At 41.4% G+C, this 12,877-nt stretch overlaps 1 protein-coding gene across 4 annotated transcripts in view; it reads left to right on the forward strand.

Moving 5' to 3' along the window:
* Positions 1-12,877, forward strand: part of zmiz2 (zinc finger, MIZ-type containing 2) — a 51,642-nt gene that overhangs the window by 34,539 nt on the left and 4,226 nt on the right. For all 4 annotated transcript variants that reach the window (XM_051907834.1, XM_051907835.1, XM_051907836.1 and 1 more), the window contains 16 exons: positions 739-853; positions 2,219-2,412; positions 2,853-3,036; positions 3,593-3,814; positions 4,885-5,079; positions 5,740-5,838; positions 6,068-6,233; positions 7,034-7,175; positions 7,281-7,491; positions 7,606-7,711; positions 8,319-8,476; positions 8,563-8,630; positions 9,043-9,111; positions 9,591-9,835; positions 10,008-10,177; positions 12,270-12,494. In XM_051907834.1, the coding sequence (XP_051763794.1) occupies positions 739-853; positions 2,219-2,412; positions 2,853-3,036; positions 3,593-3,814; positions 4,885-5,079; positions 5,740-5,838; positions 6,068-6,233; positions 7,034-7,175; positions 7,281-7,491; positions 7,606-7,711; positions 8,319-8,476; positions 8,563-8,630; positions 9,043-9,111; positions 9,591-9,835; positions 10,008-10,177; positions 12,270-12,494 (2,569 nt within the window). The remainder of the gene's footprint in view (positions 1-738; positions 854-2,218; positions 2,413-2,852; positions 3,037-3,592; positions 3,815-4,884; positions 5,080-5,739; positions 5,839-6,067; positions 6,234-7,033; positions 7,176-7,280; positions 7,492-7,605; positions 7,712-8,318; positions 8,477-8,562; positions 8,631-9,042; positions 9,112-9,590; positions 9,836-10,007; positions 10,178-12,269; positions 12,495-12,877) is intronic.

The following is a 12,877-nucleotide window of genomic DNA, read 5'->3' on the forward strand; positions in this document are numbered from 1 at the left end:
GGTAGACGCCATATTTAATTTGATATGAATGAAGAAGAGGCTTTGAAGGGTAAATTATACAGCCTTAACATCTTAAATCATGTCTAATTTTTACATGCTTTTCAGAATGTTTTTTTAAGATGTACATAACAGTACAACTAATTAAACATTCATCCCTCACAGCGTCGTTTTAATTTAAGTCAAAGTAAATATGGCGTTGACTCTAACTGAGGTACACGTTTCCCTGTTCTAATCGGCGTGTGATGTAGTTTGGCTAATTATGGAAAGATGGCGAGCGATTATTGAGAGCGATCTGGTTTGATCCAGTTACACAGAAAACAGTAGATACACACACACACTTACTCTCTCACCCCCCTCTCCCTTGGCATCGTTACTCTTTCCTGTCTCTAAGTGACTGTGGAGTCGCCATGGAAACATTGTGCCGAGTACCTCCAGAGCATGTGGCTGTGGCACGTCTGAAGTCGCAGAAAGATCGTCTCTCTCTCTCTCTCACACTCACACTCACACTCACACTCACACACAAACACACACACACACACACACACTCACACACACTCACACACACTTCACACCATATGCTGATATCATACCAGGACAAAAGATGTAGATGGAATAATATGGATCTGGCTGTGGAGAATACAAGGCAGATCAGTGAAAAGTGAATTAAGAGCATTTTCTAGAGGAAGCACTCAGATGCATTAATAACCCCGGTGTCCGTGTGTTTCTCTCGCCCCGCAGTGACGCCTCTTACCCATATGATCCTGTCCCCTGGCAGCAAGGCCCCAGTCAGCCTGCCGGCTCCCTCTCTGTGGTAACCACAGTGTGGGGGGTAACCAATCCTTCACCCAGCCAGGTAAGGAGCCTCCGCCGTGATGACATCACCGGCTTGTTTACATCAAAGGAAAGAAAGCACTGCATGTCCCTGGGATGTCCTAGTGGTGGTTCTCAAACAAAACATTCTTGTTGTTGTCAATGAATCAGCATTCAGAATCATTCAGAGTTGTTCTCGGTTAATTGAGAAATACTTATTAATAATTATATAAATATAGTCAATAATAAATTCTTATAAATACTTAATTTTTATAATTAAATTTATATATTTTTTAAAAAATTAAATTAAAAAAAAATTATTATTAATAAAAATAAATAACATCATCTCTTTTGGTCATGTCCAAATTTCACAATTTCAAAACCTCAGCAATAACTAATATGTTATTGAATGCACTGCTTATGTTTAAAAAGTTAATTATTTAGTCATTTTTATATGCTTTATGTTACATTTTTATTAATAACTTTTTTGTTATTAATAACTGAATTGTTAAAAAATTATTAAATATTAAAAGATATATATTTTTTTAAGTAAATAATATATTTGTTGGGTGGAAACCTCGCATCACCAAAAACACTATTTTTCAGTAAATGGAAAAAACACTATTTTTTTTAAATAATTAAACATTTTGTGAAAATTCAAATTGGGGCTTTATATGTGGTCAGACACTTGAATTTGTCATTAGATTATTAACATTTGACCAAAATCAAGCTCAAATGGAGTTACAAGGTTTTTGACCACCAAACTTTGGAGAATTTTGGGCATACGTGTTTTGTCCATTTGAATGGCCGCATCTGAGGCAGTAAGTGCATCGCATTATGTTTTCATCATCTTACAGGTTATTAAGTTTACTGTACCTATGTGGACGCTCAGTTTTTTTCTGTCATTTGGCCAAAATCTCATGTTATTAAAGTGCTACTCACAGGCTATGTAAGACAGTATTGGCTATGATTCAACGACAAATGCTAGAATACACTTATCTGCTCCTTGAATACATAAAACATTATCCTTTATTTATATAGTGTTTGTAGAGTAAAGAAAATGCTGTACTTATTCAAACAGCCAATTCTTTATTTACAATTGCATTGCAAACAAGCAGAAACGTTCCAAACTGTGTGCAAACTGGGAAATATGGATATAAGAAGGTTTCTACCCGACAGCAACTATATATATATATATATATATATATATATATATACTGTGTGTGTATATATATATATTATAGTATAGTGTATATAAGTCGCTGTCGGGTGGAAACCTTGTATCTTCTATATTTAAAATGTAGCCTATCCTATATATAAACTGTAGAATATATCAGCAAATAATAGCAAACAAAAAATATTCAATTACATTTATGACTGAGCTAAAAATTCCTCTTGTTTTCACCAGGTTTTTGGTGCTCCCATGGGTCCAGGCGGAAACTCAGCCGGTGGTCACATGATGCCTGGCAACAGCCCGGGAATGAACTCCCCTCAGTTTATGAGCCAGCAGGGCTACCCCGAGCCCAACAAGGGCTACATGCAGCAGGGCATGTACGGGCGGCCCAGCGGGGGATACCCAGCCGGGCCTGGATATGGGGGCAGGTGAGGAAAAGCTTGAGAGGGAAAGCAAATATTGTCCATGCGGTCCATGAGTGTCTGTGTGATTGTGTGGCTGTATTTAGACTCTGTTTCTCGTGGGAGTTGTGTGACGTCAGGCAGCCGGCGGACGTCACCACAGTGGGGGATGTGTGCGCTGTAATGTCCCACCCCTGCGCTGACTCACAGAAACACACACACACGCGGTTGCGTCCCTTAAGATCAATTTGCATCGCAATAAATCTTTTGAATCACTGACTCGGAGCAGTCAGCATCCCCCTTGGCTCACCAGACCACTCACGCAACACCTTGCTGCCACGACAACATGAATAATCAGCTCTACTTACGTCACCTTCTACAAATACGCCGGGTCACATTATTGAGCATTTTATAACAGGAATGGGATGCACTTCATATCCTGTTTGTCTTTTTTCTATCCTTTTTAGTTACCCCAATAACGGAGGGGGTTCCCTCGGGATGCCGCCCCATGGAGTTCGCCCGCCCACCGACTTCACCCAAGCGGCTGCCGCAGCTGCCGTGGCTGCAGCCGCTGCCACAGCGACAGCCACCGCTACGGCAACAGTCGCCGCGATACAGGAGAAGCAAAACCAGGAGCTGAACTACGGGCCTGTAAGCGACCTGACTTTTTTTTGTTCACGTTATGTGCGGTTGACCTTTGTTGAGGTGAACTGCACTAAAGGGAAGGTCATTGGAATAGATCTCCACATGCTTAAATGTTTTGGAAATAAATCGTGTCCCCTTGTTTTTTTCCCTCATGCTGTTAATCTGATTGCCGATCATTTTTTTTGTGGTAAATGCAGTCAGTCTTGTGTGACACACAGTAACCTCTGATTTCATTGCACTCAAATCGCCCCCTGCTGGACGAATGCAGATAAACGAGCCCTGATTCTAAAAACATGGCTTTAATTATTGCAACAAAAAAAGCAAAAGTATTTTCCCCTCATTTTTCCAGCAGATTTCACATGCCGCCTGTCTGCCTGGGTTTAGATGGCAGACATCACGGCCACACAGGACTTTGATTGTTTACGGTGGTGACGTAGTTGCCGTTTCCTTTTCATGCCCAGGGCCTGACGGCCATAAGTCACGGCAGCAGGCACGTCTCCAGCCATTGTTACCCGATGCTGGTTCTGATGGGTGTGGATCTCTGTGTTGTTTTGCTCTGCAGATGGGTGGTGCTTCCTCTTACAACACCCAGTTCCTGTCGCACTCCGGACCCCGTGGCCCGCCCGGCATGGCCCCCTCTGGAATGGTCGGCTCCAGACCCCCTTCAATGGGACCCATGTACACACAGCAGGGTCAGAGGTTGCCCCAGCATCCCGTCTACCCTGGAGGCCAGCAGGGTCCTCCACGCCACCAGCAGGGCTTGAAACGCCCCTACAACTCCGATGTGAGTGGAGACTCTCTTTCAGATGTCACAGTACCTCTGTTCCAAACCTAGTGAGCTGGAAGATTTATAAGACATGCTCCCAAAAAGAAGGCTGTTCCACTAGGTTCTACAATACACAAGCTAACATTTTCCAAATGGCTTTTGTTGGGGTCAATATTACAAACTAGATGTTAACTTCAGAATTAAAATTTCTTGATAATTTACTCACCCCCATGTCATCCAAGCCGAAAAGAAATTAAGGTTTTTGAGGAAAACATTCCAGGATTTTTATCCATATAGTGGACTTCAATTGTTACCAATGGTTTGAAGGTCCAATTGCAGTTTTAGTGCAGCTTCAAAGGACTCTACACGATCCCAGACGAGGAATAAGGGTCTTATCTAGCGAAACAATCTGTCATTTTCTAAACAAAATAAAAATTTATATACTTTTTTAACCACAAATGTTCGTCTTGCACTGCTCTGCGATGCGCCACGCATTATGTAGTGATGTTGGAAAGGTCACGCATGACGTAGCGGAAGTACCGCGGTAGGGTGAAAAACTCCATTTCATTTTCTCCTCCAACTTCAAAATCGTCCGACATCGTTGTTTTACCTGTTTTGGAAAAGGCATTTCACTTGATCTTTGCATGTTCGCTTTGTAGACACTGGATCGGTACTTCCGCTATGTCACGCGTGACCTTTCCAACATGATTACATAATGCGTGGTGCATCGCAGAGCAGTGCAAGACAAGCATTTGTGGGATCGTGTAGAGCCCTTTGAAGCTGCACTGAAACTGCAATTTGGACCTTCAACCCTGTTGGTAGCCGTTGAAGTCCACTATATGGAGAAACATCCTGGAATGTTTTCCTCAAAAACTTTAATTTCTTTTCGACTGAAGAAAGAAAGACATAAACATCTTGAATGACGTGGCGGTGAATAAATTATCAGGAAATTTTTAATTCTGAAGTGAACTAATCCTTTAAAGACGGTCTGTTTGAGGAGTCAACATGATAAAACCTCATTTAAAAATATAAGCATAGTGCTGACAACTTGCTTCTATCCTAGAATGACTGTTGTTCTTTTCTTACAGGGATTTCCGGGTCAGCAGTACGGTCCCGGTATGGGAGCTGGGGGCCCGTACCCAGGCCAGCCCATGCAGTACCATGGTCCTGGGCCACAGCGGTCCGCTCCTTCCCCGTCTTACCCAACCCACCGAATGCCTCTCCAGCAACCCAATATGGCCCAGTATCCTGCAGGACCAGGAAACCCCAGCCAATACTACAAGGTACAAAGATCATCAGTATTATTGCTTATACATTCAGTTAGTATTTAAAAAAATCCCTGCTACGGATATGTAAGATCAAGGTGCTTGAGGCAGTTAGCAACCACCCTAGTAACCAAATTTAGGTACTTTCTGTAACGTATAGTCATATTTTTCAGTTTGAAATCTATCAGAAAGCTTTCACTTGCAAATTGCAACACATCGCAGGCTGCAAGTGATATCATGTTTCCCAAAGAACAGGTTCCTTTTGTCTGTATTAGTGACAAACAAGCTGCCATTTTTAGAGAAACACACTGGCATTTGATACTGACAAATACGCCAGTGAACTTTAAAGAGGCAACTAGTCGTGAAAAGATTTTTTGGTAGTACCAGTGAAAGATGAACCAACCCAGGTGGTTTAAATTCCATGCGGGGTTTGGAATTACAGCGGTAGATTATCACCATTGTCATATCGCTGTAGTGTGCACTGCTTAGGGTCCGTTCCAATACCTAGTGTGCCTTACAATGCTTACAAATTTTAAATACAAGATGTAAGATATCTCTTTTGGCTAATTTTTAAAAAATGCATTGCAACGAGCTCTCCAAAACTATGCTTAACCGGGGGTTGGGTTGAGTCACTCTTGTTTTAAGTCTGATGTTGAAAGAGTTGTGTTTGCTTAACAGGCGGACCAATTTAACGGACAGGGCAACAGCCACAACAGCCTGTCCTCAGGAGTGACGGCAGCCGGGTACAACACCTTCAACCAGGCCACAGTCAACGGGGTTGGTGTCCTCTCTTGCATGCATGTGTGTTTGGTGAAACATGAGTCGGTAGGAGCTTCCTGTTAATATTTCACCATTTCGTGAGAGCCCCGATCGGACTTTGGCAGCCAGGGGCCAAACTCCACACGGCTGAATCTGTTTTGCAGAGTATCGGTTATGAAAATCTGACTGTAAAGATAATCTGGCCTCTGATCGTAATGCCTGCACATGTGTCTTGTCTTTTTCACAGCCTGGACGTGCGATGCCAGGATATCCCAGCTCTCCTCTCCCAGGAAATCCCACCCCTCCCATGACCCCTGGCAGTTCGATGCCGTATATGTCCCCTGGTCAAGATGTCAAATCGCCCTTCCTCCATGACGTCAAACCCAATATCAACTCTCTGCAGCCCCCTACAGGTAACACACGGCACTGCATATAAGCCAACACCCCCCTCTTATCTCTGGAATCCTTGTTTATAATTCTCTGTGATGTAAATGGAAATCTTTTATTGTCACATTCAATGTCTATCACATGGGGAAAAGTTTTTTTCCTCTTTAACACTTGAAGAAATTAATAAAACATGTTTTAGTTAGTTAATGAACCATATTAGTTGCCAAGGCAACATTTCTATGTAACATTTCTATAACAACACTGTGTAAAGGGTGGTTCCCCTTTAAGGTGGCCTCCATCTTGAGATCACATGACCACCTGAGTACTAGTATCCTCATCTCAGTAAGCCCCAATTATCAGATAGTGTTGTCAAAAGTACTGACTTTGATACCAAGTTTGCTTTCAAACGCTTCCGTGTGCATTGATGTCTATTTACAACATGTTTTTGAAGCGTTGATCATTGTAGCCAATCACGGACATATCTGTTGAGTGCGTGAACACAATGGCTAATCAGAGATGTTTACGAATCTGCTCAACAGCGCTCAAAGCGTCACATTTTTAAAATTTCAGTACAGACTTGGTACCGAAGTCGGTACTTTTGACAACACTATTTATTATCAGATGCTTGCTGTTGTGGAATAAATAATGGACAACAAATGCACCTGTGAAATGAGGAATTATGACATTGTTTACTTTACTTTTAAGAAGCTAAAACTGTGTCAGCAAAAAGTTTTATCATCCAGAGAAATATAAAAGTAAAAAATCATTTTTAACATTTAAGCCATGTGGCACCTCAGTAACTGAAACTCTGCTCTTCTGTCTGCAGGAAACCCCAGTGATGACCTGCGTCTGACCTTCCCTGTACGGGACGGGGTGGTGTTGGAGCCCTTTAGATTGGAGCACAACCTGGCCGTCAGCAACCACGTCTTCCAGCTGCGAGACTCCGTGTACAAGACTCTTATGATGAGGTCAGAGTGCAACATCTGTCCCTTGCAGTCTTTGTGTTTGTGAATGTTTAATGTGTCGATGTTGTCGCATTCAATGTTTAATCATGCCCATCGTGTGTTTAACAGGCCTGACCTGGAGCTGCAGTTTAAGTGCTATCACCACGAAGACCGGCAGATGAACACCAACTGGCCGGCGTCAGTGCAGGTGAGCGTCAATGCCACGCCTCTCACCATCGAGCGCGGGGACAACAAGACCTCCCACAAACCCCTTTACCTGAAGCAAGTGTGCCAGCCAGGACGCAACACCATCCAGATAACGGTCACAGCCTGCTGCTGTGTAAGTACTGAGACTCACATTGCACATTTTCGTCTAGTTAATTACAAACAGCCTGACTAATATGTGTTTTTATATGGGTCAGTGTTCATTTCCTGTTTCTTTTTTCCCCCGTAGTCTCATCTGTTCGTGCTGCAGCTGGTTCACAGGCCGTCTGTGCGCTCCGTGCTTCAGGGTCTGATGAAGAAGAGACTCCTGCCAGCGGAGCACTGTGTCACTAAGAGTGAGTGAATGGCATGATCTTTTGCACATACACTAAAATCCAGAAGTTTAGGGGCAGTAAGATATATTTTTTTAAGTAATTAAAATACTTTAATTCAGCAAGGACACGTTGAATTGATCAAAGTGACAATGAAAACATGTATAATGTTACAAAAGATTTCTATTTCAACTAAACACTTTCTATTCATCAAAGAATCCTAAAAACATGTATCATGGTTTCCACGAAAATAATAAACAGCATGACTGTTTTCAACATTGATAATAATAGTAAATGTTTCTTGAGCAGCAAATCATCATATTAGAAAGATTTCTGAAGGATCATGTGACACTGAAGACTGGAGTAATGATGCTGAAAATTCAGCTTTAATCACAGGAATAAATTACATTTTAAAATACATTACAACAGAAAACAGCTATTTTTAAATTGTAATAAAATTTCACAATATTACTTTTTTTTTTTTTTTTTTTTTTTGTATTTTTTGATCAAATAAATGCAGCCTTGGTGAGCATAAGAGACTTCTTTTAAAAATGTTAAAAAATCTTACTGATCCCAAACTTTTATATATGGGCGTCTCAATGACAACGCATCCTTTTATGTTCTTTTACAGTTAAGAGGAACTTCAGTAGCGGTACCATCCCAGGAACTCCCGGCCTTAACGGCGAGGACGGTGTGGAACAGACGGCCATTAAGGTCTCGCTTAAGTGTCCAATCACCTTCCGGCGCATCCAGCTTCCTGCCAGGGGTCACGACTGCAGACATATACAGGTGAAGATGGCCAGTGACTTAAGTTTGAATCACATGACACCATAAAGTGAGTTTCTGTGGTAAATAACGTCTTTGTTTGTCCATAGTGCTTTGACCTGGAATCGTACCTGCAGCTCAACTGTGAGAGAGGAACTTGGCGTTGTCCTGTGTGCAAGTAAGAACCGTGTTCTTGCCATTTTTGAATATCCATTTTTTTGTACTATATATTATAATGTTATGATGCCAATTTTTTTTTTTTTTTTTTTTTTATGATTTGAGTTTTTATGTTATATATTTTTAATTTATCTGGACAAAATAGTATAGAACTTTAATATTTATTTTAACACATATTTATTAATATTATTGTATTAATAATAATATTAGAATACCATTTAATTTATCTTAAAACAATAAATATTTTACTTACTAATATTATTTATTATTATTGGCCATAACATGAAAATAGTTATTGGCTTATCGGCCTTTATAATATCATATTGCATATCGGTGCATCCCTAAAAATGTGTTTCACATGGTATATAGCTGACATATTTGTACAGTTTTACAAACTCAATTGTTCTTTGCAGTAAAACAGCTCTTCTGGAGGGGCTAGAAGTGGACCAGTACATGTTGGGCATTCTGATCTACATCCAGAAGTAAGTTTCTTTGCAAAAATGTAACCTCTGTAGCATCTAAACTGTGATTGGACAATACAGATATCCTAAATTATACTACTATCAGTAATCTGCCAGTCCATGGACCGTACATTGACTGTTCGCTGACCATGTGACGTGTATTGCACACAAAAATGGCAATAGCTGAGTAAAACAGGCCTATCCAGTATGGTTGGCTGGCATCTACCCAATTTCCCAGAGTCAGAGTGCACAGACTGTTGTTTAGAAATTCCCAGGCTGTTCTTATGAGCATTTCCAAGGAAGCCGCATTTTCCAGAATTTTGTGAGGTTCATGGCATTAGTATCACCAGTATAGTCCAGCTGTGGTCCATCAAAGGTGGTCAGTTGATTTATGTGGTGGTCAGACACCCACTTTCTGTCTAAGTTTAAGCTTCTTGGCCAAAATAAGCTGCGGTTTGTTCTGAAATTTTAGTTTTTAACTTCTTTCTCCTTGTGTTTAGTTCGGACTATGAGGAGATCACCATTGATCCGGTGTGCAGCTGGAAGCCAGTCCCGGTGAAACCAGACCTGCATATTAAAGAGGACCCAGATGGCCCTGCCCTGAAACGCTGTCGCACCCTGAGCCCTAGTCATATGATCTTGCCCAGTGTCATGGAGATGATTGCAGCTCTGGGCCCGGCCTCCTCACCCTACCAGTCTCTGCCACAAGGTGGCAGCAGCAGCACGCCTGATTATCCCAGCCAAGGTAGATGTCGCATCTGATTGTAAAGGCCTCATAAGGACCACAGAAGCATTTACGTGCTTATGAAAATGTTTTAATAAGCTTTTTATTATTGAATACTCTGCTTTGGAGTCATAATAGATTTGGATGAAGTGCATTTTGACCTCCAGTTGATTTATTGTTGCATATCTTTCAGGTGGCTCAGGATACTCTAACCAACCAGGCTTTTCAGACTTTCCCAATGCACCCGGCACACCGACCCTTGGGGAATTTGCCTCTGGGCCGCCCCCACTGTCCTACCAGTCTGACCTGCCGAGTGAGCTCCTTACCCCTGAAAAACCTGTGGGACACCCGATGTCAGGACAGGTGGGTTTGCCTGTTAATATAATTTTACCACAAGGGATTGATTAAGTCTGTATATCTGTCTGTCAGTCCTTCTGTCTGTCTCGTCCGTCTGTCTGTTTATCTGTCTGTCTGTGTGTCTGTCTGTATATCCGTCTGCCTGTCTAGCTATCCATCCGTCTATCTGTTTGTCTGTCCATCTGTTAGAGGTCGACCGATTGATCGGTTTTGTCAAATAATCGGCACCGATAACAGATTGCTGGAACAATCGGTTATCGGCGAAAATCCATACCGATATTTTTTCCGGGTTGCGTCCATTGCTGGAGCGGCTGAGAAGGGTCCGCTGTCATTATACGGTACGAGAGCGACCTCTAGAGGCGAAATAAAAACTATCACAGACGCTTCGTGGAGTTTGTTTTGACACGTGAGACTGCGCGCTTCACGGAGAGGGACATTTCAGATGCAGATTTAAAGCATAGACAACAAAACGGTATGTATACAGTACACTACACTACATGTTTTCATATCATTACAAATTTGTTGACTAGATGCTGCATTAGTAGAGAAAGAACAGCAGTATGTTTGCCGTCAAGGCTAAGAGGACGCTAACATTAGTAGTACCTCAAACGGTAAAACAGTGTGACAAAAAACTGAGCGAATCTGACTCAGATGTTTAATGTCACAATTGTTACCATCTGTTTGCATTAATCTATATCAATATTTAATGATAGTGACGTGAGAAAGCAAATTGATATGTTCATGCAGCCGACAGAAACAAATCAGAAATGCATCCAATTTCAGTTCTTTTTTATCGTCACTGTAACACATATTTTGTTATTTTTTTTTAGATAATCATCAAGTGTTCTAAAATAGAAGCAAATAACGTGTGAGAGTATACATATGTAACTATTTTTAATGCTATGGCCTTTGTGTAGATGTTTAAAGATGTAAGAAGTATTGTTCATTGTTAGATCATTCATTTCAACATTTACTAATACATTTTTAAATTTTAAAGTTGTATCTGTTACCATTAGTTAATGCACTATGAACTAACATGAATGATTAAGTACTAATGTTTGACATTAATATTAATATTTATATATTTATTTCATTTAATAAGTACAGTACATTTTCATGGTTCAGTATCGGTAGGTTAATCGGTTATCGGCCAGTACGGACCAACCTAGTTATCGTTGTCGGTAAAATCCACTATCGGTTGACCTCTACCATCTATCCATATGTCTGTCTATCTAACCATCTGTTTGTCTACCTGTCTACCTGTCTATCTGTCTATCTATCTATCTATCTATCTATCTATCTATCTATCTATCTGTCTGTCTGTCTGTCTGTCTGTTTGTCCATCCATCTATGTCTATCTATCTATCTATCTATCTATCTATCTATCTATCTTTCATCTGCCTGTCCATCCATCCATCCATCCGTCTATCTATCTATCTATCTATCTATCCTTATGTTCGTCTGTCTGTCCGTCTATCTATCTATCTATCTATCTATCTATCTATCTGTCTGTCTGTCCATCCATTCGTTTATCCATCTATCTATCTATCTATCTATCCGTCTATCTATCCTTATGTTCGTCTGTCTGTCCGTTTATCTGTCTGCCTGCCTGTCTGTCTGTCCATCCATTCGTTTATCCATCCGTCTATCTATCTATCTATCCTTATGTTCGTCTGTTTGTCCGTCTATCTATTTATCTATCTATCTATCTATCTATCTGTCTGTCTGTCTGTCTGTCGCCAACTAGCTTGCAGATTAAAGCCTAAAATGAAATAATCATGTAGATCCATAAATTCATTTGACTATATGACTTGAAATGGCGTGGCTAGTTTGCTGCACCTATTGTGCTGAATGGATACCCAAATGTCTTTTACTGGCATCTTGGTTTCTGTCATCTACGTATGTCATTGCATGTAAGAGCTATTCAAACAGCTCTGTGTGCGACAGCACAGTGTTCCTGTCTGTCACTCACAGCTGCTGCTTTTCACACCCCATCATACCCGCTCCAAACAAAGCACAAGACAAGTCACTTCAAATAACTGTGCAGTGTGTTCCAGCTTCACTGACCGTCTCTTTATACTTTCCCTCCTGAATAAAGATGCCCCACTCTAGTCGCATGGACCCTTCCCACAATCCCCTTCAACAGCAGCAGCAACAGCAGCAGCAACAGCAGCATCAAGCTCTCCATGGTAACTCCAACATGGGTGGCCCCGGTGGACCCATGCACTCCCGCAACTCCTCCCAGAATCCCCGGATGCACACAGACAGCTTTGGGCTGGGGGGCCCCGGGGGACCTGGCGACGTTCCAGAGCCGCCCCTTGATGTAAGTCAGAATCAATCATCCATTCCAGATTAAACAGTCATGATTTTTGCCCATTTGAATTAGAGGTGTGCTAAGAGTCTCAATCGAACACCCAGTCCCACAGCATTTTACTCCATGTACACCCACTACCAACTTATAATGATTTCCTTGCCAACCGTTCCTGCTTAGGTCCCATTTCTACAATTAATCATGTTTAAAACTTTTGGATAGCGGTCATCCCCACATCTGCTTTGGGATGCATGTTCATTTATTAGCTATTTTGGATAATGTAATTTTGGTTTCAGCTACCAATAACAGTATTCTACTCTAAAGGTGCTGTCACATTTACCATTGCTCAGCAAAATTCCATGGGAGAAATATCAAGTTCAGTCATGAAACTCTTA

The sequence above is a fragment of the Ctenopharyngodon idella genome, chromosome 10, assembly GCF_019924925.1.
Source record: "Ctenopharyngodon idella isolate HZGC_01 chromosome 10, HZGC01, whole genome shotgun sequence".
Taxonomy (NCBI): domain Eukaryota; kingdom Metazoa; phylum Chordata; class Actinopteri; order Cypriniformes; family Xenocyprididae; genus Ctenopharyngodon; species Ctenopharyngodon idella.